Source organism: Caloenas nicobarica, chromosome 1 (assembly GCF_036013445.1).
Source record: "Caloenas nicobarica isolate bCalNic1 chromosome 1, bCalNic1.hap1, whole genome shotgun sequence".
NCBI lineage: Eukaryota > Metazoa > Chordata > Aves > Columbiformes > Columbidae > Caloenas > Caloenas nicobarica.
Window position 1 is genome coordinate 84,805,960 of NC_088245.1, and position 27,974 is coordinate 84,833,933.

The 27,974-nt window shown below is 46.1% G+C and overlaps 3 protein-coding genes across 4 annotated transcripts in view; 1 reads left to right on the forward strand and 2 right to left on the reverse strand.

Annotated features, from left to right (window-relative positions):
- Positions 1-3,880, reverse strand: part of LOC135984520 (alpha-2-macroglobulin-like) — a 31,674-nt gene extending 27,794 nt beyond the window's left edge. For both annotated transcript variants that reach the window (XM_065626882.1, XM_065626881.1), the window contains exons 1-3: positions 3,641-3,880; positions 1,794-1,977; positions 555-714 (exon numbers count right to left, since the gene is read on the reverse strand). In XM_065626882.1, the coding sequence (XP_065482954.1) occupies positions 555-714; positions 1,794-1,977; positions 3,641-3,729 (433 nt within the window). In that variant the 5' untranslated portion in view covers positions 3,730-3,880. The remainder of the gene's footprint in view (positions 1-554; positions 715-1,793; positions 1,978-3,640) is intronic.
- Positions 3,881-8,336: 4,456 nt separating this feature from the next.
- Positions 8,337-18,074, reverse strand: LOC135984527 (killer cell lectin-like receptor subfamily G member 1). The gene is made up of 5 exons (XM_065626892.1): positions 17,957-18,074; positions 12,367-12,459; positions 11,484-11,635; positions 9,452-9,555; positions 8,337-8,448 (listed from the first exon to the last, which is right to left on the reverse strand). Exons 1-5 carry the CDS (start codon positions 18,072-18,074, stop codon positions 8,337-8,339), a joined length of 579 nt encoding a protein of 192 aa, XP_065482964.1.
- A 3,612-nt stretch (positions 18,075-21,686) lies between these two features.
- On the forward strand, positions 21,687-27,599 carry M6PR (mannose-6-phosphate receptor, cation dependent). Its single transcript, XM_065626891.1, has 7 exons — positions 21,687-21,880; positions 23,483-23,665; positions 23,871-24,043; positions 24,134-24,243; positions 24,439-24,569; positions 25,109-25,235; positions 25,838-27,599. Exons 1-7 carry the CDS (start codon positions 21,792-21,794, stop codon positions 25,958-25,960), a joined length of 936 nt encoding a protein of 311 aa, XP_065482963.1. The 5' UTR covers positions 21,687-21,791; the 3' UTR covers positions 25,961-27,599.
- The last annotated feature ends 375 nt before the right edge of the window (positions 27,600-27,974 follow it).

Genomic DNA, 27,974 nt, shown 5'->3' on the forward strand with positions numbered 1-27,974 from the left:
CACATTGGTTTTCTAATTTTGCTATAACTAGACTGACTTCTTAGAAAGGATGAATGCAAGCAAATTATTTCAGCACTTGGATGCAAGTTTGTGTTGGCTCTGGATAGACAGAGAATTCAGTGCCTCTTTTAGGACCTTTGTTTCTGTCCAGGCCAAATTTAGGACATCAGTGGCCTAGAAGAACTAAATGGCTTATATAGTTCTCTCTGTCTTAATTGAGCAAAATCTGCCTCTTTGAAAGCTATTTCATGGCTTAGTTTGAATTTTGGCCCGGTTCTTTGTAGGACAAATATCCAGTCTTTCTCTGATTTTAATACTGACCCTGACTGCATGGCCCCCAGTTCCAGAGGGGGTGTGTGCAGGTGCCCCAGATACATGCATGTATCTTAAGGTTCCCCGAATTGTTCCCACGTGGAGCATTTAAAACCTAAGCCTCCACCATAACGTTGCAGTTCTGGCCCCCAGTGAAAGCCGATGACATCTGGCCAGTATAGTCCAAGAGTTTTAGTACTAATTTTTGCTTCAAACACAAATCTTCACCCCTTCCCTGGTACCTGTCTGTCCGGGCTTGTAGATGGGTTTATCTGTCTGGATGAAGACCAGGCTCTCAGAATTCTGGACCAGCACCGACTTGCGGCTCGTGAACTGCAGTGTCGCCCCCTTCACCATCACAGTGACAAACGTGACTGGCGACTGGTTATTTGATTTTGGAAGCTGGAGAGTAAGAAGCCAACTATGTTACAGGCTACTTTTAAAGGCTTCCTGAACTGAACTGGCCTTCATGAAATACAATATCTAATATAAACCTGAAGGACCCAACACAGAGTTGAGGAGAACTATAATCAGAAACAAAAGACTGATCTTTGCTTGTCCCATATTCCTACTCGTCCCTACTGCTGTGCAGTGATTGTGCAGGTATTGTGCAGCAAAAGAACTTCCCGCTCTGCCACTCGATGATTTTAAACAATTCTTACTGCCCTGACTGAAACCTTTCTGTCCTTTTCCTTTTGACATTCACTGGGGCAATGGAATAATCCCCTTTCTCTTTCAGATAATGTCCCTAGTCCTTGCAGAACATTTCCTTTTCCAAACCAGACATGCTAGAACTCTATACATCTCTCTCCAAGTAACAAAATTCAGTCTTCGGCCTATATCTGATAAACCCAGACATGGATGCCAAGCTCTTCAGTGTCCTGAAGGACAATACTTCAGCCTTCAGGGCGAAGACATAATCTGTGCTCTGAGCTAGATGGCCAACTTTCCTGGTTGCCCATGACTTGTTACAGTCCCTGGGGCTATCAATTACACTAAGCTGTGAATTTCCTGCTTCACTCTCTTTTTCAGACACAGACAATCACAGCTCTATGTTCTCACATTAATTCAGTGTACTACATCCACAAGACAAAAAGTATCTGAGGTCCGAAAGCTCTACTCCAATTTGAAGACACTCAAGTGACAGTCTGTGGCTGTTGAAGGATGATGTGGAGAGCCATTTGAAGAAGCTGTTCACCAAACAGCCATCATTAGGAATGTCAATACTAAAACTACTTATTTCTCCTGGCCTCTCCTCCTCCTGTCCTAGAGAGGTGCTTGCTTTCCAGAATTCAATATTTCCCATTCAGGTAGCATGCTAAGGAGATCTCAGCAGTGAGATGGTGTTGAGGATGGGCATGAACATACCTTTGGCTAAGGGGGAAGTGAAACTACACAGTGTTACTCTGTTCATTAGTACTCAGTGTCCTTATAGTTTATCCCTAGCACAAAGGATCATCCCACAAGGGTAAGATACTCACAGAGAAAGGGATGCAGGTGAACACGTCCTCCTCTGACACCACATCATCAATCAGGCTCCTGTTTTCCCCTTGATACTCGAGTGTGGCACTCAGTGTCACAGACTCATTCAGGTGGGTCAGCTGAACACAGACTTTCTCAGAAGAATCTGTGTGTATCAGAAAGGGCAGTAGCACCATGTACTGCCTAGGAAGAGGGGAGAAGCACAGGTCAGAGGAAAAGGAACAGGTAACAGAGCTGTACAGGAAGAGCAAATAAACCAATCTGATGGCTCCAGCTTTCACTGTACAGAGAGAGAAATGCATTTTCTGGGAGTGTAACAAGTTGTCCAACATGTCTGTAACAGCAGGGGAAAGTAGAGAGGCCAGTCTCAAAAGTAAAATACCACAGGAAATCCTCAACACAAACATCTGGAAAGGATATATTTTTCAGGTTCTGGCACAACAGCAGCGCTTCCTCCTGAGACCCTGAATAATGCCAGTGGGGAAAAGTTGTCACCTTTCCCAGATGATGTTAGTAGGATTCAGCAGCCACACAAGTGTTGGTACTTCATGAATAAACACCATTGACTGCACACTGCAAACCACCCGTAGCACTACTGTCATTCCTCGTGGAGACTCAAAACTGCCACAGCGTGGTGCCAGATCATAAGCAAAAACGCTTGAGCAAATTCAGTTTGTTTGCAGGGAAGCAAGCCCTGCTGGCTCAGGCCAAGCACAGGGGCCCTGCTCAGCTCTGTGCAGCCTCCCTCCCAGCAGAGCAAGGTGCCGGAGGTGTCCCGCTGCCCAACACTGCATCTGGGAATCAAACCTGATCCATCTAATGGCAACAGTGCTCCCTTTTGGGCGAGCAAGGACTGGCCTCTGATGGGCATCCCCAGAGCAGCGGGGGGAAGAGCCCTCAACACCTCAGCATTAAGGCGGTGTAGTCCCTTTAGCAGCAGGGGAGGCTCTGACACCTTTATGTCCAACAGTTGGTCTGCAGGGAGAAAGCTTTGGTCCCCCAGATCCCAACCGTGCTGTCTGCTTACCCTGCATTTGATGAAAGTGCTGCAGCACAGCCTTGCTTCGCCGGGGAGGAAAAGACATTGCCAAAAAGACAAAGGAAAGAGTCTCTGAGATGTCAGGACCCCTTGCGGACTGCTTGTGCTGTACACATATACACATGCACACAAAACACACTCCCTTCACGTACAAACAGGGCAAAAGGGGGTGAAGAATGGATGAAGCAGAATATACCTTCACGGACCTTAACAGACACAATCTTACACTGCCACATAACCCCGGGTGAGAAGGGAATTTTCATTCCATTGGCTGAGCTGAAATAATGTGAATTAAAAAATAAAGCCTTTTGTGGTCATGCCAGATCTGTTATTTGTTCCTTTTTTTTTCTCATTGTCAATCAAAAAACCACCCCCATCTCCTGGGCATTTCAACCTGGGAGTATGGTAGTCAACCCGAAATGAAACCTTTAATTGTCTTCTGAAAATGTCTGTCTCTTAAGAAAAACTGAATGTGTAAACAGTTATAAAAAGCTGCCTTTTAAGTAAAGAAGCAATTTTGTACAGCAGATTTTGTTGAAATGCTTTCAGTTCTCTGAAGCAGCAAAAGGTATTCTCATAGACCTTTCCCTCTTTATTTTTTTTTCCTGAGGTTTTGCTGATACCTCAGTTTCACAGGCTGTTTTGGGTCTCCCTGAAGCACTAGAGCTGCTGCTTGTAGAAGACACTTTACCCAGCCCAAGTGTCTTTATTCCTGCGTAAAAGAAAGTAGGCAGAAGAGACAAACAACAGACACAGGAATTCAAGCCAGGTCTCCTGCCTGCCCACAGATCCCCCTGCATAGCTTACGGTTCTGTGGTGGGAGAAGTGTCTCCAGGAAGGAAGAAGAGGAGAAGGAGGAAGATGTTTGGTTTGATGAGCAGCCTGTCCTTCCCCATGGTGCAGAGCAGGTCGTGGTGAGTCAAGCAGACACCCAGTCTGGCCCGGTGCTGCTTGTGCTCCCCCTCCGCTCTCCAAATCAACCCCTTTATACTCTCCTCTGCAAACAGCCCAGGGACTGGAGGAGATAAGGGCCGGGGGCCAGGACCCATCCGGAAGTGGGAAGAGGCGGTAAGGAGGAGCTGGAACAGGCAGCTCTGAATCCGGGCAGAAGGCCAGAAGCTGGGGGAGGAGAGGGAGGGAAGGCTGCCCAGCAGATGGGAGCTGTCTCTCTTTTGGGGCAGGGCAGTAGGCAACGGAGGAGGAAAGGTGGTAGCTAAAGAAAAGAACGTCCAGCAGCAGAGAATAGGGGGAAAGTCTCCATTTCTGGTAGGGCTCCCTGTATGGAGCTGGCCAGAACGCTGGTCTTGGAGGCTTCTGGAGGAGCAGGAGCAGTTTGATGTCCTGCAAACCAGGGGTGGGACATTGATGTGAAGTTTTGGAAACAAGAGTGGGTGTGCCTAACACCCACTTACGAGCAGGATCTGGAAACAGGGAATGCAAACTCTGAAAACCTTCACCCTCCACCCACCCTGCTCTCTTGTGCTCTCCATTCCGCGTCCCAGCAGGGCTAATGCCAGGAAAGGGGGCCAGAGAGTGCCTGGACAATCAAGTTGTCTAAGATAATTTGACCTTCACCCTGACGGAAACAGGGACAGTGACATGATGGGAAGCTGCCAAAAGTTCAACCCGTTAACTGCACGTAACACATTAACCAGTTCCCCAGAGCAGCAGTTGCCCTCACGTAGCAGAACAGACGTGGCCTGAGTCTTGCTTTGCCTGTGTAGATGCTTGTTCCAGGTCAAGTTATTGGCACATCTAGATTAAATTATTTCCATTAGATTGAGTCCTTCCTGGTTTCATGATGTGAAAATATACGTAATGCACTGTGATGGGCAATGTTGTGTCATACAGAGAAATTTCTTTTTTGCCACTGTCTTTACTATAGTTACCTTGGTCTGCAGGAGGAGGATCAATAGCTCTGGTAATTATTACCCTTGAAAGTAGCAGTAGAATATCTGTCTTACTTCTCGTCCTAACCCAAACTCCAAAGAATGGAGATCTGTGTTAGAGGATGTAAAGCATTATTTGAGGATTAAAAAGGGTGCAGGGTTATCTGTCTGTCCTTCTCCTCACCTGTCATCATCAGAAGTTTGGTAAGCTCAGGAACTTTGGAGTTAAGAAATCCAAATGCAATGAGATAACAAACCTTCATTACAGACCTCATTCTGCCCTGCAGTGACCTATATGGGAAAGAAAATAGGATAGTCATGCATGTCCAATTTCCTTGAGGACTGCACAAAAGAAACACAGCCCAGGCTTGTGCCCTGCCTTCTCCATCTGATGCCTGAAGGTTGCTCTGCCTGCCCAAAAGAACTGTAATTAAGGAAGATCTGCCTCATCCGCAGGGAAGAGAGGATTTGTACACAGAATGGTCAAAGCCTTTTTGAAGATGACTCTACATTGGTTTGAACAGGTCAGGAGCCATACTGAACACAGACCTTACAGGAAAGAAGTGCAGAACTGCACACAGCAGGGGAAGCTGGGGCTACCCTTCTGGAAAACAGCCAAACAGCCCAGACACTCACAAGTCAGCTCCTGATCATTAGAACCCTGGTCAAAAATGTGCCTTGTAGCCAAAAACTGAAGAGAAAGCTTTCAGTCAATTGAGAGGGACAAGATTTTAAAGGCTTGAGAATCCCAGTAGGTACCAATGAACATTCACAGATACCAAACTGACTTTTGAAATCTGCCCTCAAGCTTCTTGGCCTCCGTCTCATTCCCAGTAGCAACTTTGGGCCCCAGCAGCCTAATTTCAAGGGTCTCTGTATGGCCCATGTGATTCAGGTTGTATGTAGTGGCACAAACAAGGCAGTGGCAATGAATTTTCCCTCTCCTGCCATTTCCATCTGATATGAGTACAACTGAGAAGGTCAACAGGCTCTCTAGAGATTTTTTACTAGATTTTGAGTGGCTATCTTTACTCTTCTCAAGAAAACTTCTGCATGGTGTTGGGCTATCCATGAGGAGAGTGTGTTTTAGGGATCTCTTTCCTGGATTTCTTAGTGAGTCTGAAGTTCTGTCATTTGGCATAGCTCAAAGAGACAGGTGCCCCAGTTGTGCAAAAAGAGCATTAAGTGTCCTGTAATCTGAACCAAGAATCCTGCTGCATTCATTCATAGCATCACAGAAATCCTGGTTGGAAGGGAGCTCTGGAACTCTTTCACTTAAAGCAGGACTGCTGCCAACGCTAGATCAGGTCAGCTGTGACTTTGTCTAGTCAAATCTAGAAAACCTCCAAGGATGGAGAATCTACCATTTCTCCAGTGACCTGTTCCAGTTTTGCACTAATCTCTGATGAAGACATCTTTCTTCATGTCCAATCGAGACTCCCCAAGCTGCAGTTGCAGCCATTGCCCCATGTTACATCTTCTGCCCCTAACGAGAAAGGTCACGTCCCAACATCTTTGCAACTGCCTTTCAAGTATTTGTAGGCACCTATTTTATCACTCCGACCTCCACTTGGTCAGATTAAATTAGCCCACCTTCCTCTGTCACTCCCTATGTGTCATATGCTCCATACTCTGACCAGTTTGGTGGTCCTCTATTGGACAGTCTCCAGTTTCTGCATATCCCTCTTGAACTGGGAGTCAGCAGACTGGATACCATCCAAGTGCAGCCTCAGAAATGCCGTTGAGAATGAGGATTGTAACTTGCCTCAATCTGCTAGCCATGCCCTTTCAGTATTTATTCATCACTGCTTACAGAGTTTGTCCAAGCAGAACTTACCTCCAAGAAAATGAGTATGTATCAATCAACTATATCAACATGCTATAGACAGAAGATTAAAAGCTCTGCCAAAGATATTCATTCATCTGCTTTTCAAGGAAATGAATATATTTGCTTCAAATCCCTTTAGTATTATTGCAAAAACTTGAACCCAGAGAAGTGCCATGTGCATTGTTAAAAGTAAAATACACAGTTCAAAGAACGGTCAACTTTTGAGGTAACCTAATGTATATATTTATTTTACAGTTCCTGAGCATCACTTTGGTATGAGATTGAGAGGCCATGTTTGAAGAGCTAAAAAGTTAAATAGTCTGGCATGCACTACACTGTAAAATCCTAAGGGAGGTAAAGCTGTTGCACTATTTGCAAGGCAAACTGCACAAGCTTTGAGACATGCTCACAGCACCTACAAGCATCATGATAGCATGAGAAACTGTTTTCTCACTGAGATCTCTGGTAAATTAATGGCTAGGTTTCCTTCTGTAGATGCTACCACAATTTTGACAAAGCAGGCAAAGTCCCCAGCATTATTTCATAGAGCCTGGCAACTTTCCGGGAGTCAGGGACAGCACCTTCTTTTGATCATTGAATGGACTCTGGCACAAACAAAATGACACACCCAAAGGAACTCTGAAAATGATGAAAACTTAAAGTTTTTAGGTCCTAGTACACTGCTTAAAATACTGTCGTTTTCTCAGTTTCGCCAGGTCTGGCTGTTGCAGGCATGGTTATTGAAAAGCAGACCTACCCTTGCTGAGTAAACAGATAATAGTAAATTGTAATATAATGTAAGTATATTAGGATAAATAGGATAAATTGGGAATTAATACAATTTCTCTTCTTTTGTTGGAACAAAACTTCTGTGTGGAAAAGAGTTTTTGAGGTGTGTGGAAATGCAACCTGCTGTTCTACTCTTATTGTTCACTGTGGCTTTATGCTGTTCACATTCATAGCCTGTGACCGCTCTATTTGAACTGAAAATTCCTTTTAGTAAGGAGTTATCTGCTGCTTCCTCTCTCTGCAGCATGAAACTGCAGAGGTGGAGAGGGAAACATGTTCTTGGTTGATTCAATAATATGACACAATTGACTGTATTCCTTTGACTCCAGAAATTCAGCCTCTTGACTGCTTTGTTTGAAATTGGCCTATAAAACAGTGTGCAGTTGGTTCCTTCCAACAGAGAGGAGTAATGACATGGGTACACACTTTTGGTCCAGTGCAGTACTGAAGGTTTATTTTCACTGCTGGATTTACTGAAGTTGTAGTCTCATTTCTCTCCCATTTATAGCATGGGATACAAAAGGAGAGGCTGCCACTGGGAGAAGTCTGTTCATGTGTTTCCAGCAGTTAACAGCAGGCTTTGTTTTCCTGGTCGTGCTGGCACCAGACAATGGAGACGGCAGGGAATGGAAATGAAATCTGATGCTCAGGAATGGAGGAAAATGGCCAGCTCACCTTCAGAGGTCTGAAAACCCAGCATCTGTTGTGACAAAACTTTTGTTTGCCCTTATAGGAGAATAAGGAAAGACTAGGGCAGGGAACATGTCCCAGGTCTCATCTGGTCACAAACAGCAGTAATGCGACACATGTGGACTGAGAATGGATCTGCTACTGAGGATAAATTACCCCTATGGGCAACGAACGCATCACTGCAGAACACCTTTGTGAGGGTGTGGAAAGGGCAAGTCCTTGGTCTTGTGTAGAGCTTTGTTTTGCAGGACAATGGTCCACTTGTACAACTGATGAGATGGTTATGAGACGAAAATGCACATGGGATTTATCTAAGAGGTTTCTCACAGATCCATGGAAGAGAAAATTCACAGCTGGAGGCCTGAAACTGATCTTTCATCAGGACACCACAGTGTTGCACAGGGCTGTTAGAGAGGACTCTGCAAGAGACATGGAACAAAAGTGAGACTGAGAGAAAATGTTGAGATTGTCTCTTGGAGGCAAGAAAGAAAAAATATCTGATTTTGAAGGGTGGAGTCCAGAGGAAGTGAAAGAACCCAACCTCCAAAAGGCAGCTTCTAGAAAAAAAAAACATACACCAAAAAAACCCATATCCACCTGAAGATTACACATCCAAATAACTTTACCATTGTGGAACCCAAATCAGAACCAAACATAGACACAATGTCCTGCAGTGGCAGTGATACCCACCAGCAAGAGAATGGCAGAGCTGAGAATTTATTGTAAAGATGATCACCTGCAAGGAGTTTGTAACAACTGGATTTAAGAAGGGAGCTAAGCCAAGTGCTTGACGTACCAACCTACTGACAGAGTTTCCTTGTGGAAGAAGTGGTAGAGACTAACTTATTGTCTTGACTGCCGTAAAAAGAAAAGGGACACGCAAAGTCACTGGGTCAAATCATAATGTTTTCCCTCATGCGGAATGCTGACTTTTGTCCCAGAAAAGACTACACCAAAATTAAGGTTCTGACTTGGGTTGGCACCAGTGAAGCAGCAAAGAACTGGGTCCTCACACCCAGTGACACCAGCATTCGGCAGAATGAGTGCAAGATGGTTAAACCCAGTAAAGCCAAGATAGACCATATGCTTTTCTGACTGTGCACCTGTATGGGCAGTGGAGGTAAATAATCATTGGTCTGAGCAGCTGGAGGGGAGTGAGATACTAAGATTTTCAGAGGTATTTCAGATACTTCTGATATTTCAGAGTATTTCAGATACTCTGCTTTTCAGAGGTACTTGCCTTTACAAGGTGCAGGGCAGTAAAAAGCAGACCCTTTTGAGTTCAGTGCTGTACAGGTGACAGTAAAAAGAAAATCTGCCCAGGAAGAAAGCTCCTAAGGTCTGGCGCAGGAACTCTGGGTGTTGTGGAACACCAGGCAATCAGAATTAGCACTGTTGTTTTTAAAATAGAATGAAACTCACTTGATGCCATTTAATTCAGAGCCATCTTCCCAAATCCATCCAGATCCTGGGCTGTTCCTCAGTCCAATCCAGAAAGATTCTGTTCGAATACTCTTGAACAGATCCTAGAAATGGTGACAAATTGCAAAGTGACTAATGAAAGCCAGCCTGAAAATGAAGGTAAGGATAAGTAAAGAGAACAGAAAGCAAGATACATCCCCTCGCCTGACTGTTCCTTGAGTGGTTGATAATAATGCTTTTCCACACCTTCTAATAAGGAAGATCAGCTCTGCAGATCATGCCTGGAATAACAATGTGTACACTCACAAGGAAGTAAGCATGCTTTCGAGGGTCCTGGGCAGATTCTTCAAATGACATTTCTCAGGGCAACATATGTGAAACAACTGCACCCGAGCCTCCTGGAGTTTCCTACACAGAGTTTTATGTAGGAACAATGCTATTAGTATTAATATTAATGCTCTACCATGCAGCTAGCTAGCATGCTAATATAAAGTATTAACAATTAAAGGTAAAATCAGGTCAGGGCATGAAGTGCTGGCCTGACAGATCTGTGTAAAGAGCCCAGTTCCAAAGCTCATTAAATTTTATACAAACTTCCCTCCTATGTGTTTTCAAGGTTCGTTTCCTTTTGCCTAACCTTTAATTCCTGTTTACTGTTAAAAGGTGAAGCCTTCAATAGAAACTCTGCCCTTAAGTACATACCCCCCACCCAAAAAAAAAACCAACAAAAAACCCCAAAAAAAGACAAAGACAAGAGAGAGAACTTTGTCTTGTCCACATTCGCAATGAAACCAAACAACAGTAGCCTTTCAGTGGTATGGCTGGGATCCATCCTTGTTTCCTGCTGCCATAAACAGCAGACATCTTCACAATGAAGCATTAACAAAGCTGGTTTGGTAAAGTGGTGGGAATAGGAGTAGCTCAAGGAATGCTTGAGTGTTGCTGGGGGTTTGAAAGGTGACTGTGCTTCCCTGACAAAGGGAGGTTGAACAGTCATAGCCTTTGCAGCATAGGGCATGTATAGTCAGGAAAGTCCTGCTTATGTGGGGAAGTCTGAGCAGGGGTAACAGGTAACACTCTAATAGCAGAGACAGCAGTAAGAAAGCAGCCAGAGCAGGGAAGCTTTCTTCATGCAGAGAAATGGGTAATCTGGGGAAGATGGGTATTTCCCATGGAATCAAGATATGCCTAAGCAAGTGTGAGAGCTTGGTACCTACTCCCAGCCGAGCAGAGACCTGGCTTTGTAGGCCTCCACAGAACATTATACAATGCAACTTCTGTCCAGGGACTGGAAGCTGGCCACGTTCATTGGACCTGAGCTAATATGCCCTGGCTTGCACAAAACCAGACCAAGTACTTCTGCTCTACTTAGGCAGAAGTGCCTCACCTTCTTAGAGGACAGCTCTGCCCATTTCTTTACTGGTCATACACGCCCCAGCCTTTGGTGAGCATCTGCTAGAAAATGAGCAGTTTCTGATTTCACCAGCAAAAGTGAGGGTTTTTGGCAGAGGAAGTGAGAGGAAGTGAGCATTGAAAACAGACTGAGAAAGAAATATCTGTGCATGAACACAGGGAGTGGCAAGGGATACTGAGCAGAAGGAGCTGGAGTGGTTGCAGGGAGGAGAGGCATCGCTTTTGCAAAGGAACCATTTCTGGAGAGTGGCGATGTATTGGTTTGTAGGCAATGAGTACAGTAACTGTACAGTGCCATAGTCTTTTCCTGTGATCATTCATATCAGCCTTATTTGGGATAGGAAGGGAGGTGGAGAGGGACAGTGGAGAAGGCAGTCTCCTGACATCCTTCGTAGGATGATTCTGAGTACCTAACAGTGACCCTCACCTCTCCCTTCTCCCCTTTGCTTCTTTGCCTGTTGGGAACTTCTAAGGTGTATAGTGAAACTGGAAGTGCACTATAACCTCAGTTGTAAATCCTTCCCCTCCTTTGAAGTCAAAACATTGCACTGCTTAGATGTCAATCACTGAGATATCTGCAGGGAAATGGAAGATCCTCAAAAAATAAGAAAACCATTACCATTTCCCAGGTATCACTGACCACCAGGAGATGGGCTCCCTGTGCCCAGCAGGATTCCTGGCTGGAATTCCAGTCCTTCTTCTCCTTGGAGAAGGAGTAGCAGCTCCCTCTGTAGGCCACCCACTGCTCAGGGCAGCGTGGGTGGGTGTCGCCTGTAAAGGAATCAAAATACCAGTTTTTCTCTACCATTAACCAACAGAAAGACACTTGTCAGCAAGGAAAAGCAACTCTTCTGGATAGCTGCAATGCAGAAAACGCAAGTCAAGATAAAGGTCTAAAAATAACAATGCACGAAGACAGAACTTCAGGTCATCTGTGCCATTTCCAAGCCTTTGTACCAGAGTCACATGCACTCTGATGCTGGTGCAACCCCTCAGCCTGGGCTTCCTCTGAACTACTCAGATACATGAGAACCAAAATTCGCTATCTGAAAGCAGGCAACACTCTGGGCGTGCAAAAAGTGGTAGAAAGAATTATACAATGTAGAATGTGATCATGCTATACATGAGGTGAACAGATTTTAAGCAGCAAACAGTAGGCTCTCCCACATGGTCTAACACCTTCTGCAGGCACGCAAAAGTGTTATAGACCTTGCATATTTGTTCTACAGTTTACCATTATAATTACAACAGATAAGCCTACAGAAACCTTTCAATATGTTTCACAGTTTTTTGCCACAGGATCTGAAATGGACTGCTTGGGGTCTGCACAATTCCTCAAAATATTCTGGATAGGCAGTAGGTACTTAAGGCTGGTAGATATCCAGAATAGCTTCTGTTTTAATTCCATATAATGAAGTTCAGGATCAGAGCTCCTGTGCTTAGATGAGTCTCTAGTCCTTTGCTGTTGGTTGCTCATCCTCAGCACCCCTTTGTGCACTTACTCATCTTCCAAATCAAAGCAATCACTAGGGAGATGCTCAGTATCCCAAAGCCTATAGCCAAGCCCGGCACAACTGCTGACCACAGACAGGGAGCTGTAAAAGAGAAAAGAAACCATAGTGAACAGGAGCCACATGAAAACTGATGGTAGTTTTGCATGGCTTGTGTCCTGGGCATTTCCACAAGGAGCATCCCTGTCTCTCTACACTCTGCACATCGCTGCCATCACTATCCCTGCCCAGCCCTCCTGAGGCCTTCCCACGCCCCTGCCCACTAGCCCAGAGCCCTATTTCATCTGAGCTTCGGACCCTCAGTTCCTACCCTGAGCTTCCCAGGAGAGGTACCTGTCTCCAGAGCAGCCACAGCTCTGCCCCTGCCTGGCCACAGAGCCAGCTGGTCCAGCTCCTGCAGTGGCTCATCCCAGGAGAGGAAACACCCACCCCAAGTCAGCCGGAGCCCCTCAGGCACCCTGTGGCATCTCATGCTGGCAGGAGCCTCCTAGCAAACCCGCTTCGGTCTCAGCATTGAAGCTCTGGGTACAAACACGGAGCTGCATTGCCACAGCCATCATGTTCCAGCTTAAGTGCAAAAAGAAACCCAAGGCCTTTCCCCCAGGTCTCTCAGCAACAGTGACAGGTTTAACCTCAGCATCCTGTTCACAGGCTCATGAACAGGTTCGTGTTACATCTTCCCAGGACACTCCCAAGTCAATCCTATGCTCTCATCCACCTCTCCAGTGGTGGGATGGCAGGATGTGAGGGCCAGCCTTGAAGACTTTGGCATGCCCCTCCACACTTTCACCACCACCATCTGCTGTTCACTTGCTGCCAGTGACAGAGGGTGAGTGTTTGGGCTGCCTCCACCATAGCCCAGCACAGCTTCCTTTCAAACAGCAGGGCAGGACTGCCAAGTAGAGATCCGCTCATTTACAGCATGACGTGTTAACCACCATGCTACACATTGCTTTCTCATCGTCATCTCCTGGAGCTGTGTTTGACCTGAGAGGCATTCACTTCCCATAAACCATTTGAAATCTCAGCACTAAAATCTCCTCTCCCCAAGACTGAGTGGAGGATGACACTTACTGCCACAGATGAGCTCCACGGTGTTTTGGTTTGCTTGCTTTACTAATCTCAGTGTGACAGCTGCATAGACAAAAGGACTTTCTAAGAAGCACCTAATGTGCAGCTAGTGGTTACTGGTGGTGAAGAACTCAGGATTTCCATGTGCTTATCCCTTAAACTTATGTACCACAATCTGCTCTTGTGGTGCTCAAGAATCTTCTATCCAAATCTAGTGGCAAAGTCCTCGGTGGGGCTCTTGACATCTGAGGTGCTTCTCTCTAAGTCATGTCACAAGACCCAAATAAACATATTTGTATTTCAAAAAAAGGGCTAGGAGTCTAAGGAAAGAGATGGAGGGAGGGGAAAGCTAGCTTTAACCAAAGACACGACCACAGCAAGCACATCAAAAACTTGGCAGAAGAGCTGTGAGCAGGATGTCATAGCAATAGGATACAAAATACACAGGCAAGACAAACAGGGCTGATCTCTGCTCAAATAAAACTATGGTCAAATTAGGTTAAACAACTAACTACATAAAGAATTAACAGTAACAGCAATTGCCTGCCACCGACTAGGCAAATACTACTAAATGCATGGGGGTTCAAATTATATTATGGACTGCCAGATAAGGATGGTGACAGCAGTCATGAACCGTCAAAAAAACCCAGAGCAAGTGTGAGGGAAGCACAGTGATGACGGGTATCAATTAATCACATGAAACTACACAAATGCCATGTCAGGGCATGACGCTGAGACTGAATGCTTGGACATCATCAACAGGCACCTCGCAGAGTGGTGAGCTGGGAAACACAGAAAACAAAGCAGCTGGTGACTGCCCTGAGCCTTGCTTGGGCCACCCGGCTCAGCATGGATCCATCCAGCAGCTGCTCTGCTGCAGGGAACGCAAACACACAGAGATTCAATGGAGCCAAAAACCAGCAACTACAACAACAGAAAAAAAAAGGCACTGTAATATAATAATTTCAAAATGGGAAACTACAGGAAAATGAGGAAGTTTGTCATCGAGAAATTAAAAGGGATGGCTAAAAGAATAAAATATTTGTAAGCAGTAGGGAAGACTTTTTTTTGGTAGGATCTCTAGGTGGAGACTGAAAATAAACGCACAACACATATCAAGAATATTGTGAGAAGGACAAAGAAAGCAAGCGCTGAAATAGAAGGGGAAGGGACTTCACTTAAGAACAAGAATGCATGCTTTAAGTATTGGAAGCTTTGTCCAAATACAGAAAGTAGGCCAGATCAATAAATTAATATAAATTAATTTATTTTGATCTTAGAGCAGTTTGCAGGCTCACCAGTTTTAAGATGAGGTTCTGGTTTTATAGCAATATATTGAGACCTGCGGGCTTGGCTAAAATAAATTAACAAGGGTAAAATAAGGTAACAAGGGAGAGGATGAGAGAGCTTCATTGTAAGCATCATTCTTCTGGTAGAAAGATCTTTCCTAAGGTAAAGGTTTTGTTGTGTTGCCTGAAGCTTGCAGGACCTTCTAGCTGCTCTACTTGTAATACTTGTAATACCAACATTTACTTACTTTTAAATCATTATTAAAGAACAAAAGCCATCTCTTTTCAGTTACAAAATACAGAAAGACTTTTCAGCTACAACCTACTCCTCAGCTTCACACAAGGACAATGGGAGAACTGAAGGACTTGAACTGCGTATCTGTTCTCTCTGCCTGCTCTCTATTCCTCTTGTAAGGTCACCTTCCTATCTCTGGTGACATGGGTTTTGCCATCAGATTAAGCCTCAAGAGAATGGAGTCAGGTGAGGTTAAGGGGTAGAGTGGAGCTGCTGCTTCTCTGCAGATTACAACTGAAAATTAAGTACAAGGGGATAAATATCTGTTGAAACCTAATTCTTTGTTCTGAGACCACATTTCTAAGGATTTGCACTTTTATTTTCCTTCCTCTCTGGCCTCTCAAAGAAGCTATCTCCTGCATCTTCCAGATCACTGTTCCTCATCTTAGGGAAAAGATCACCCAGCTGTTGCCTCCTGGCAATGAACAGAGAAGTTCACCCTTTCTTGTTTCAAACCAACAGCAGAAAAAGAGAACAGACTCAGCATGAACATAAAATCCCAGGGCACCTCCACAACCAGAGCAGTGGGAAGTTCACTTCAGTTCTCAAAAATGAAAAATTATGCCATTAGATAATTTGGGGAGATAACAAGAAAAGGAAGTGGGAAAGTCATATTGAACTGTTTGAGGTGGATTTAAACCTCACTTGAACTGCAGCAATCAAACCAGGAAAGTGGAATAACAACTTGCATACATCAGGATTTTTACCCCTTGCAAAAGGGAGTCCCCACAGTTCCCCCTTTTTAAAACAGGTTCAAGGGTTTGTGCTTGATTCTCAGCCCCTGGACCAGATGCGAATCTCTTGTAGTAGAGGATGGGAGAAGTACCTGAGATGAGTTTGAAACAGAGGAGGAAAATTTGAATGGAGCATCCAGAACTATTTCCATGTAGTTGTCTGAGGAACTGTGGAAGAGTCTCCCCAAGGGAAGGTAGAAGTGGACCAGTGGACATGTAACATAAATATACAATGTTATAATTTTCTAGAATACAAAACATCCTGTTAGGTCTCCCAGCGCTCTGGAGAAATGACTGTGATAGGCTGCATTCATCTGCAAGCAACATGACCCAATATTTTTAGATTTTGGAGTCCAGATTCAGTTCAAAAACTAAAAGCTGTTAGTATTTTATAATTCAGGTCTTCTAGGACAACCTGAAGAATGTCATTGCACTGTCTTAAATGGCTCCCATCAGCTCCTGCCTACATCAGTATAGAAGCAGCATTACTACCTATGGCCAGGGAGGAGAATTTGAGAAACAAGGATCCTGTCCCTGGCTATGGCACGGACCCGGTTATCGCTATCCCTACAAGCATGCCACACAGGCTAACACTGTCTTCAGTGACTGCTGGACTGACATTTTGGTAGTGTGGCATATCTAAGCCTCTCTGGAAGCCAAACAAGACAGCCAGGGCAACTGTTCATTTTCAAGGAGCCCATGAGAGCCAAAACCAGCTGGTTTGACCAAAGGACTGCTCTATACACCTGTGACACTGTGTCACAGGGATTAATTGGTAGCAAGGGCAGCATTTGAAAACAGAAAATAGATATCTGAGAGCACATCTCTCAAAAGTGATGGAGGTGGGGGGACAGTTGAAAATAAATATCTTCTAAAGAAAGGTACTTAAACTGTGCTCCTTAGAGACTCCTTACATGCAGGAGAGAGCTGGGAAATAATAAAATTATATCCACAGAAATTGTGTTCAAATATCAGCTTCCTTATTTTAGGCCCTCTGACTTTAACTCAAAAAGATGAGGGTACATAGAGAAATTTGGAGAGGAGGAATATTAAAAAGAAAACTGCAATCACCTCAACAGAACATTGGGTAATCTCTACCTCCAACAAGGTGGGAGTGAACACAAATTGCAGGGAATGAAGGGATGTGCCTGTGTTTTCTGATGCAACAGAAAACATAATTTCTGATGAAAACACATGCAAAAGCAAGACTGCCTTCCAAGCAGATGGTGTGTGATTACCAGATAGGAACTTGAGGGTTTCTGTGCTCCTTTGTTTGCATAGTGCAGCAAGTGACCAAGCAGCAGTAACAACTACATATATATGAAGTTATTCTGATCAAGGCATAGGAATCTCATATCCCACAGTGAGACATCCCTTTGCTGTAACAGCTCTGAAAAAAGCTAAGGTCAACCATTAGCGTTGCAGCCAATGCAACACAACTCATTGAAAGGACATGAGCCTTTAGAGGAAAAGCAACCAGCTCATGGAACAGAGATATTCAAAAATAATGATCACCAATGCAAAGTCTCACTCTTCTAAGGTGGTATTTCTCAACTAAGCAGCCAGAGAAATTGCTCAGTGTGACATTTGCAAGGCCTGAACAGGGGAAATGGAGCGGAAATAAGGAAAGCGAACATTTAAGGACAGCACTACGAAAATCTTGCTGATAGTAAAATGCCCTGCAGAACGGTCTCAAGGCAAAAGCTGGGGAGGTATGTAAAACTAAGCCAGAGAAAACACAGGAAAAAATGTATCACAAAAGAATCCTGCAGAGCCCCATGGGAGAGAGACTGGATGATCTCATATGCCTCCTCTGATCTCTGATTAGCATACGCCTCTAATTTATCTGTACGCACATCTTGCCTGCCCTTTGGAGAACTATTGCTGACAATCTCTTATTGCTGACAAGCAGACAACTTTAAAGCTGCAAACCTCTTTTGCAGAAATGGATGCCTGGATTGAATGCTCACAAGTAGACACCAAAAGGGGTCTGACAGAGAGAGGGAGAGGAACAATGCTGCGTCTCTGACCCGCTGGCTTTTATCACATTCAAATACAGTAATTTTAGAACCAAAGCAACAGCAGCATAAGCCAGCACTCAAAATCAGTGGCCAGCTTGGACTGGTTTTGATAGATCTTGCTTTCACTCAAAACAAAATCTTCTGTTGGCCTACCTCATCCAGCTTCCTTACCTCTTTTTTCCTGTGTAGCTTTGGCCCTCAGCGGGGGAGTCTGAGAGAATTTAATAGAAGTATAAATTATTTCCTCACTCGCTTCAGCTGCAGAAGTTTCTGATCTGCTTCCCTCCATGCCAACGCAAAGAGTGCGTATGACAAGATGTTTCGATCAGGCTGTTGAGCGACAGGGCTCAACGCCTGTGAAACAGGAAGCCTGAGGCTACATTCAGAAGACAAGAAATGTGAAATGGCAACCTCTATCTCCAGCTGATCAAAATAACCAAATTTATAACAGCACGGAGAGCAGTGGAAGTGCAACAACTTCCATTTCTTAACCTGATAAGGGATGTCTTAGAGTAGGTATCAGTGGAAGAGGTGATTAATCACAAAGTGCATGGGTATTTTAATTGTTGCTAATACGAGAGGCTGTGATTACTCTGATGTAACTGTGAGAATGTGTCACTCTGAAGAGCTCCCTCCCAGGACAGTAGCAGGTGAATAGTGAAAGCACGAGGTGAAAAACGTAAATAGTGAGAGTACAAAGTGAAAAGTGAGATAAGCAATGGCTATGGCAAACTGGCAGCCGAACTGTCAAAAGGAAACTAGAAGTGGACAGCACGGGTTCGAGAAGGAAGCCTTGTGAGCACTGCACACTTCTACTGGGAACTCTTTCTACACCCAACACTCAGTGTGAAAGTGCTTGAGACACAAGCAGGCACTGAGAGCTGGCATCCCTCGACATCCTCTGCACCAACATATCCACAGCATCAGTACAAGAGAGACATGGACATACTGGAGAGAGTCAAGCAAAGGGACACAAAGATGATGACAGGACTGGAGCATCGCTCCTGTGAGGAAAGGCTGAGAAAGCTGGGACTGCTCAGCCTGGAGATGTCTTGGGAAGGATCTTATTAATGTATATAAATACATGAAGAGAGTGTACAAAAGCCGGGCTTTTTTCAGTGCTGCCCGGTGACAGGACCAGAGGCAGTGGGCACAAACTGAAACACAGTACAGTCCATCTAAACATCAGGAAATACTTTTTCAATGTGAGGGTGCTTGAACTCTGGCACAGATTGGCCAGAGAGGTTGTGGTGTCTCCCTCCATGAACAGTTGTCTGGACACAGTCCTAGAAAACCAGCTGCAGATGGCCCAGCTTAAGCAGGGGATTGGACCAGATGACCTTGAGAGGTCTCTTCCAACCTCAATCATTTTGTGACTCTGTGGTCAGCAATAACAGGAAAGGATAGTTTTCTTCTGAAGTAGTGAAGATTGACCATTGATGAGAATGGTGGGGAGTGCTGATGCTTCTAGCGTCCTGAGAAACCACTTAGCTGCATGGTTGGATGATTTTTGTTTTGACCCAGAATCTGATCCCTTCCAGTTCATGCTGAGATTGGGGATGTTTGCCAGGTTTGGGGTATACATCTTCCTCACTGGTACTGTTTATTTACAAAAATTGCTCCGGCATTCTCAACAAAGGAGTTTGCCATGTTTTTCAGTTCTTGGACAGGGGCGATTGCTCCCAGTCCTGATGACATGCTGTAAATTTGAGAAGTTATTGCCCAGGAGGATACTTGGTTTGATACAGAATGTTGTGGCCCATTTGTTACAATGTGCATGTCTGGGAAGACATGGATAGGGTATTTCTGCAAATCCTTCCATCATACACTTGCCTCTAAGGATGGCATATTGCATGTTGCACCCACAAGATTCCTTCCAAACCTGGGTAAGGCCTGTAGACAGCAAGAAAAGGAGTCTATACTTGAGAGGCAGGGAAATGCAGAAGAAAGCAGAGCAACACAAGAGGAAAGTCTCTCTTTAATGCTTTGAAGGGATATTACAGAAGTCTAAAGAGCTGTCAGTCCCAGAGAGGGAGAATTTGATACAGTCATGATGAGAGCTTAGCTGGGAATGTAATCTGTGTGGCTGGAAAGAAACCAATATGATTTAGACACAGCTTAAGTGCCCAGACCAAGGGGCTGTGGCCAAAGGTACTGCAGGCTGCCTGCGGGGCCAGTGTGACCACGAAGACAATGTTATTTGTGGACAAGTGGAGAAGAATTAAGGCCTCTGTTTTCATGTGTTTTACTGTTTTCTCTCAAATGTCAGCAATAAGGTGAGTTCTTAGTTTGGACAGGAAATAGGGAGGAAGCACCATATGCAGGCAACACACATCTAGTAGCCAAGTGTGAATATAAATAAATCTGCCTTCTGCAGCTGAGATGTCTGTGCCATACTGCCAGTGGAATCAGCAGTATGACAAAAATCATAGCAGGACTAAATCAATCAATTTTCCAAGGGCCAACAATGTTCCTTCCCAGTTCCTCACTACTGAAGTAGCATACTGCAAGGAAGCTTCCCAAACTCCTCTCCAACAAGTGGCTTCTCTAGCATGTTGACAAGTTCACTAAATCCAGAGTTTCTTTCTTAACTAAAAGATGCAAAAGCCTCAGAGCTCTGGCAAGGAACATCCATCTCTTCCAATAGCAGAGTCCTAGAAAGTGGACTTTCTCATCATCACAGTCAGGGCTTAAGAAGAGAAATGTACTTTAAATATGCCAGTCTCAAATAATTTATAGCTTTATTAATCAAGATGCTCAAGTTCAGCAACCCTGTGCATGACCAGCTGGACCTGGAATTCCCCTGCAGCGGCAAAGCTCGCAGGAGCTGGAGGAGACAGCTTTATCCCAAAGTATCACAGAACAGCATGTCAGGCAGAGACCACACCAGAAGGATCGAGGCCACGAAGCAGCGTTATGAACAATGGTCTCCCTTGCCTGTTTAAGAAGTCACTCTGTGGGGAGATGGCACACCTTATTGTGTTCTTCCAGCACTTAAAAGGGGCCTGTAAGAAGGATGGCGGCAGACTTTTTAGCAGGGCCTGTTACAATAGGACAAGGGGTAGTGGTTTTAAACTAAAGGAAGGGAGATTCAGGTTAGACGTTTTGTACAATGAGGGTGGTGAAACACTGGCCCAGGTTGCCCAGAGAGGTGGTCGATGCCCCATCCATGGAGACATCCCAGGCCAGGCTGGACGGGGTTCTGAGCAACCATCTAGTTGAAGATGCCCCTGCTCATTGCAGGGGGGTTGGACTAGATGGCCTTTGAAGGTCCCTTCCAACCCAAACCGTTCCATTACTATGATTCTATGAAGCTGAGACTCAGTGGCGGCCACTACCGCCTCCCACCGTTACTGACGTGTTGCCGTCCCTGCAGGTGATTCCAACCCGAACAGCGAGAGTTCGGCTTCACGCCGGGGCAGTGACCAGGCCGCCCCCACACACGCAGCCCCGCCCCAGCCCGCGCGCCGCTCTGGCCGCCTGGCCCGGGGGGCGGGGCGGGGGGCGGGGCGGCCCGACGGGGCGTCCTTCTCCGCCATTGGGCGAGCGGCTCCCGCCTCCAGCCGCACTCCGCAGAGGATCCCTGGTGGGAGGGGTCGGCCGCCGGGCGCTACGGGGCGCCTTTCAGCTGGCGCTCATGGCTCATTGGAAGAGAAGCGAGGGAAGGCGGGATCTTCACGCCTTTATTCATCGCCTATTGGATAGAGAGCAAGAAGGAGGCGGGCTCCGGAGCCGCCTCCGTCATAGGCCAGGGCGGGCTGCAGGAGCTGCCCCTTTCCACTGCCGCTTTTCATTCGCTGAGGAATTGCCAGTGGGCGCAGCGATCTCGCCGGCTCCCTTGCTTCTATTGGCGGAGAGTGCCAGTTCCACCACGCCCTTCCTGCTTCCGGTTCGCGGGGCGGGCCACGGGAGCCGGCCGGGACCGCGGCGGAGGCCGGTGCCAGCCGGTGTCGTCCGCACCTGCAGCTCCCGGGCTGCCCCGTCACCGCCGGGCGCGTAGCATGGGATGCCTGTGAGCGGCGGATCGCTCTTCCGTAGGGGCGCCCGCGCCTGTCGCCGTGCGCGGCGCGGGGAGGCCGGGCGGCGCGGCAGCAGGTGGGTGCGGCGGCGCGGGGCCGGCGGCGGCGGGTTGAGCCCGGGGCCGCGGGGAAGGTGGGGAGCGGCGGGGTGGGGGAAGCCGGGTGGTACCGAGGCCCCTGCGGCCGCCGCGGGGCGGGAAGGGCGCCCTGCCCGAGCGGCCGGTTCCCAGCGCGGCCTGCCCGCCGGAGCGGTGCCGGCCCAGGGCACCGTCGCCGCACCGCTTGTTGCTCCAGGCGGTGCGTGAGTGGAGCGTTTGGCAGCAGCTGCCCGGCGAAGCGCGAAGGGCGGGTCGTGCGCTGGGTCTCGTGAGAGGCGAGTCACGAGCTCCTGTGTCACGGGCCAGCCCGCGTGTCCGACCCCCCCCCCCACGCCTCAGCTGAGCGCCGGCACCGGGGACTCCGCGGGGCCTGGGGGCGATCGTGAGGTGCAGCCAGACAGGCTGTCCATCTGGCAGGCTGTCTGTCCAGCTGCAGCCAGGGGCTTATTTCACAGAGTCACAGAATGTTAGGGATTGGAAGGGACCTCGAAAGATCATCCAGTCCAATCCCCCCGCCGGAGCAGGAACACCCGGATGAGGCTACACAGGAAGGCGTCCAGGCGGGTTTGGAATGTCTCCAGAGAAGGAGACTCCACAACCTCTCTGGGCAGCCTGTCCCAGTGTTCCGTCACCCTCACTGAGAAGAAGTTTCTTCTCAAATTTAAATGGAACCTCCTGTATTCCAGTTTGTACCCATTGCCCCATGTCTTATCATTGGTTGTCACCAAGAAGAGCCTGGCTCCATCCTCCTGACACTCACCCTTTACATATTTATAAACATTAATGAGGTCACCCCTCAGTCTCCTCTTCTCTCAGCTCAAGAGACCCAGCTCCCTCAGCCTTTCCTCATAAGGGAGATGCTCCAGTCCCTTAATCATCTTTGTGGCTCTGAACCTGAAAGGCAAATATTCTAGATTATCTTCATTACTGCCTCTTTGCTTGGATCTTACATAGAATGTCTCAGTTTTGTCCTTCCCTTCTTCACCTGTGTAAAGAGAAGAAAACTGTTCCGTGAAGTTGCAGCTTAGTATTATTAAACGCTTTCAAATTCTCAGCTAAAAGAGTACTAGAAAGATAACATAATTGTTAATATAACATAATTATTAAGTCACTTGAACAAACAGAGCCTGACTAATCACAGTCGTTCTTCCCTGTAAACTCTTTGCAGGAGAGCTGCAAAGAGGATTGATTAGAGGCCTGGTAAATAATTTTCTGCTGAATGGCTTCTCAGTGCAATGCAATAACAAACAATAGCTTATGCCTGAAACTTATTCCGGTGTTCAGCCTGCTGGGCTCTGCTCTGGCTGAATCAATGCTGATTAATGTGCTCAGCAGCAAAACTTTTTGTGGTCTCCAGGCAAAACTTGGAAAAGAATCCTAAATCAGCCCAGTGAATTGACTTTGACTATGCAAGAGATTCAGATTTTGTGCTTTTTGGGAACTCTGAGATGTCTCCAGATTTTTGACTTCTCCCTTTTGCAGTCAGGACTGAAGAAGTGGCCAATCATTGACTCCATGACCCTGAACTTAGTTTACAAGGGGCTGAAACAGTCAATCCTCTGTCTTTTCTGTGTGTCCAGGATGTCATCACCCAGCTGTATCTCTGCTGTGCTGCTAGTCTTTATGGCACTTGCTGTCGGTGCAAGGGCTGAACAGTCTGAACAGTCGGGAGAGAGGAGCTGCGATGTGGTTGGTGATAAGAGCAGTGAGTCGCAAATGGAAAGAGCCCTGCTGAAGAAACTAGAGCCCCTGAGCCAAATGAGGTACAGTACAACACCCCGCAGACCTCAGGGCTGCACAGTGCCTACCCTTAGCCCAAGAGAAGGGGAAGATTTGGGGCCAGACCACAGAACAGGTGTCCCCATTAGTATGGTCTGTGACTGGCTTCCAAGTCTTGAGTGTCTGCTGCTCTGAGCCTTGTTCTTTGTAATCCTCTGGGCCGTCTGTTCTGTCCTCTCCCTGCTGCAGGTTTAACGTGACTGTGGAGAAAGGCAAAACAGAAAACTACGTCTACCAGTTCAGGGTGTGCAGGGAGGTCAACAGCACCTTGCAGGATTTTGCTGGCCTGGTGCAAACAAATAGACAGAATGGAAAGACTACAGTGATAGGAAGAATAAATGAAACCCAGGTCTTCAATGGAAGTAAGATTCTGCTCTATACCTTTCTTACTCAGTATCTGTCTTTTGCCTCCTGATCTGGATTTGCAGCCTATATTGTTCCTCTCTTGGAAGGTGACTGGATCATGCTGATTTATAAAGGAGGTGATTCATATGGCAGCCACTGCAGTAGTGAGAAGAGACGAGCTGTGATAATGATTTCTTGCAAGCGGGGAGTTACAGCGGTGAGTGACACATGAGGTGGGAGGGGAGCAGGACAAACAGTTGTTTATAAGCAGAAGGGCTTTGAGGAGGCAGCAAGGTTTTCTGTTCTCCAGTGTCTGTTGCCTAGCTGCACCAACAGCGATAAAACTGTCTTCTGGTGAAGTTCAGTATGCCTGGGCTTATTTTCACACAATTTAACTTTTCCCAAATTGCAGAGTTCATTCAGCATTATTTCAGAAGAGCGGGAAAAGGAGCAGGACTGTTTCTACCTCTTTGAGATGGACAGCAGTGTGGCTTGTCCGGCTGAGGATTCCCACCTCAGTGTTGGCTCCATTCTACTGATCACGTGAGTCAATGGAAGAGCTGTTCATGTCTGGGCCATAATCTCCAGTGCCATTTAGAAACATAGCAAATGCTATACTAGACTAGATAATTGTAGTATACCTCTCGACAGCCACCATTAGATGTTACCATGCCTCTCAGCTTTTTGGACAGAAGCTCTTGCTTAAAGTGTGATGCTGCAGAGCTGCTCTGTTCCCTGTAGGCATTCTCCTTCGTAGTTTACAGACAAGTGCACTGAAACACAGAAGACATGACTTCCTAAAATTGTACAACTGTTTGCCAGAGCTGGGAATTCAGAACAGGAGTCTTGACTGATTTTCTGTGTTTGTGCTTACAGGCACTACTTCTTGTAATGCTGCTGCAAGATTTGTACTAGTAGATCAATTTTTTTAGGGACCTTTTCTGGTCTGGTCTCTGTTTTTTAGCTCTGTTCTTGAGTGGTGCTCAGCTACTTGCTCCAATACCAATCTGAGGCAGATAGCTGGCTCAGAAGAGGTTGTCTGTAGGGTTTCCTCAGTTCTGATTTTTAATTCTGCCCTCCAGGTTTGCTTCACTGATTGCAGTCTACATCATTGGTGGGTTCCTCTACCAGCGCCTTGTAGTGGGAGCAAAGGGCATGGAGCAGTTTCCTCACTTTGCCTTCTGGCAAGATCTGGGCAATTTGGTGGCGGTGAGTGAAAATCCCTGTATATTCCCAGCCTGGCCCATGTGGTAGGACAGGACATGGCAATTGCCTTGTCTTTGTGGACTAGGTCTCTTGGGTAGACTTACCCCATGAAGGTAGTGTACCTTGAGGCAGAAGAGGATATCTGTGTGGGTTTTTTTGGTGGTTTGAGTACTCTATTTTTGAATCCTTGCTGAGTCTGATTTCTTGCTGATATCCTGTGATTGCTACATAACAAACTAGAACATGTGCTCATTAGCAGTTAACACATTCCAGGTAGGAATGTTAAGCTGGGGACTGTGAAATTTTTGTGTCCAGCTCCCTGAGGCCTTTCCTTAGCCACCTTTGGCAGTGCCATTTATCCTCCTTACTCATCTCAGCCTGATGGTGCTGCTTACTGTTAATCAGTACTTGCATTCTACCCCAGAGCTTTCAAGACCAAGTTGGATTTTTGTATGAGTGCGCTTCTCTTGTCAAGACAAGTTTTGGGGACCTGTCCCAGATAGCACAGGAGTGGGCGTAATGCCTTGGCAAAAGAGAAGTCACAGAACCTGCTTTGCTTTGGGTTGCATACAGTCTTATTCTGGTGCAATGTCCTGTGCTTGTAGGATGGCTGTGACTTTGTCTGCCGCTCCAAGCCTCGAAATGCGCCAGCTGCATACCGTGGTGTGGGTGATGACCAGCTGGGCGAGGAGTCAGAAGAACGGGATGACCACTTGCTGCCAATGTGACAGGCTTTCAACACTGAGTTCTTTTCTCCCCATCTCCCCAGCACTTGCTTAGCCGGGTGCTTCTCAGCCAGTTCTCTTTCTCTCACTTCTGATTTTCTTTACTTACTTCTGCTGCTCTCTGGTGTGTCAAGTCCCCTGGATGCCGCTGGGTGTGAACAGCACTGGTCCCTGAGGGTGTGCCTTATGAATATAGTGCTGGTTTAGGTTTTTAAAAATGCAGCAGAGCTGGGGGGTGGAAAAGTGCTGAGAGTTGAGTAGAAGATGGCAAGGAAACTATGAGCATTCAGCACTATGCAGGAATGGGAGATGAATCATTGAGAGGAAAGAAGGGTCACGGATGGGTGCAGAAAGGGGAAGTAAAAGAAGGCAGTGGGTTACAACAGCTGAGACTGTAAGAGGGATCTTTTGTGTCTTTTTTTTCCTTAGGGTTTACAGAATCTGTAAGACACTGGATTTATTTTTCTTTGAATGCATTTTCAGCTTTTCTAGCTTCTGCACCGCTACGCACTGTTTCTGCCAGCATAACCTGCACAGAGGGCTCTATGCCAGACTCTGGGGGGGTGGAAGAGGCATTAGCACCTCTGCAGTCTTTTCTTTTCTTAATGGCAATATGTTGAAGAGTATACAACAGTTTCCTTCAACAGTTATAAAGGGATGCATGCCATCCTCTCAGACTGGAGAGAGGCAATGCTAAAAAACTATAAGAGTTAAATACAGGCTCATGACTTTCCAGTTAAGTCAAAATATTGTCTTGGTCTTCTCAATCATTGAGAAACAAAAGGAAATGATGTAAAGGGAACACTTGCTGCAACTGACATCAAGGCAAAATGAGAAAGGTAGATGCCACTTGAGTTCTGTTACTAGCTTCCTGAGGTGACTGCCCACACAGCTCAGTCACTGGCAGCATTGTGATTTCACATTATCTGAAAGTTCCTTGTTTGGCAGAGCGTTTTCCCATAGAGCTACCAGAATTTATTTTTATAAAAAAGGAACCATGGAAGCCAAGGATAAGAATACTAACATATTAAAAACTGTGTGATTCCTGCACTTAAAGGGTCAGCTTTCATAAATCACTGTCCCCTTAAGCATGGTGCAGACCAGTCTTACAGCACTTGCCCTCTGCAGATGGTACTCACATACTGCTACTGGCTGGGAGTGAGAGAGACCTCCTGAGGCCCTGGTAAAAAGCAGGTACAGCTGAGTTGTAAGACCTAATAGGAACCTTCAGAAACTTGGCACTTTGATTCCTAATTGCTTTTTATGTGAGGGGTTAGACTCTGTCCTATCATAGGCTGGCAGAGAACTGTCCTCAGGGCAGAAACTGTGAATAAGCAAGCCACTACTGCTAGTGGCAGAGTATGGACAAGGTTTGTATATTTTTAATACTATCAAAGCAGTCTGAACAGTGACATTGAGGGACAAGGGCTGGCCCTGCTTTCTTGCTGGGTTTAGAGTGGGCAAACAATTCCTGCTTGCTTTGACTTTTGTTACAGTCTCAAACTTTCTCATAATGTGGGAAAAATAGGAAGTCAGTCTGTTGTTACTGTTTTTCATGGTGGTGTTTAAGGTATTTTTTTTTTTTTGTACAAAACACAACTTTCAAAAATAAAACAACCAAAAAAACTGGTAAAGTGGTGTGCTGATTTAACAGGAGATTTCTTTGGTGCCAGAGCATCTTACCTATCCAAGGTGAAGGGTCCTTAGTATGTGGTGCCTTGTGCCTGAACTTCTTTTGCCAGGAATGCATCTCTTCCTATTAGTACATGTTTTTTGCTGCTACCTTGTATCACCAAGTTCCCTTGGGACTGAGAGGTATACACACCTTTCAAAACTGAAACTTTAAAAGGTCAGGTAGTTACGGATGGGAGAAGTTTCCTGTGCAGCAATAAAAATCAAAAGGAACTTTGTGATGAAGGTTGTACTTCTCAAATGCTACTGTTCAGGTTAAGGGGGGCTGGTTAAAAAGCAGCCAGACTTAAAAAGCCTGAACAAGTGTAGTTGTGGGGTTTTGTTT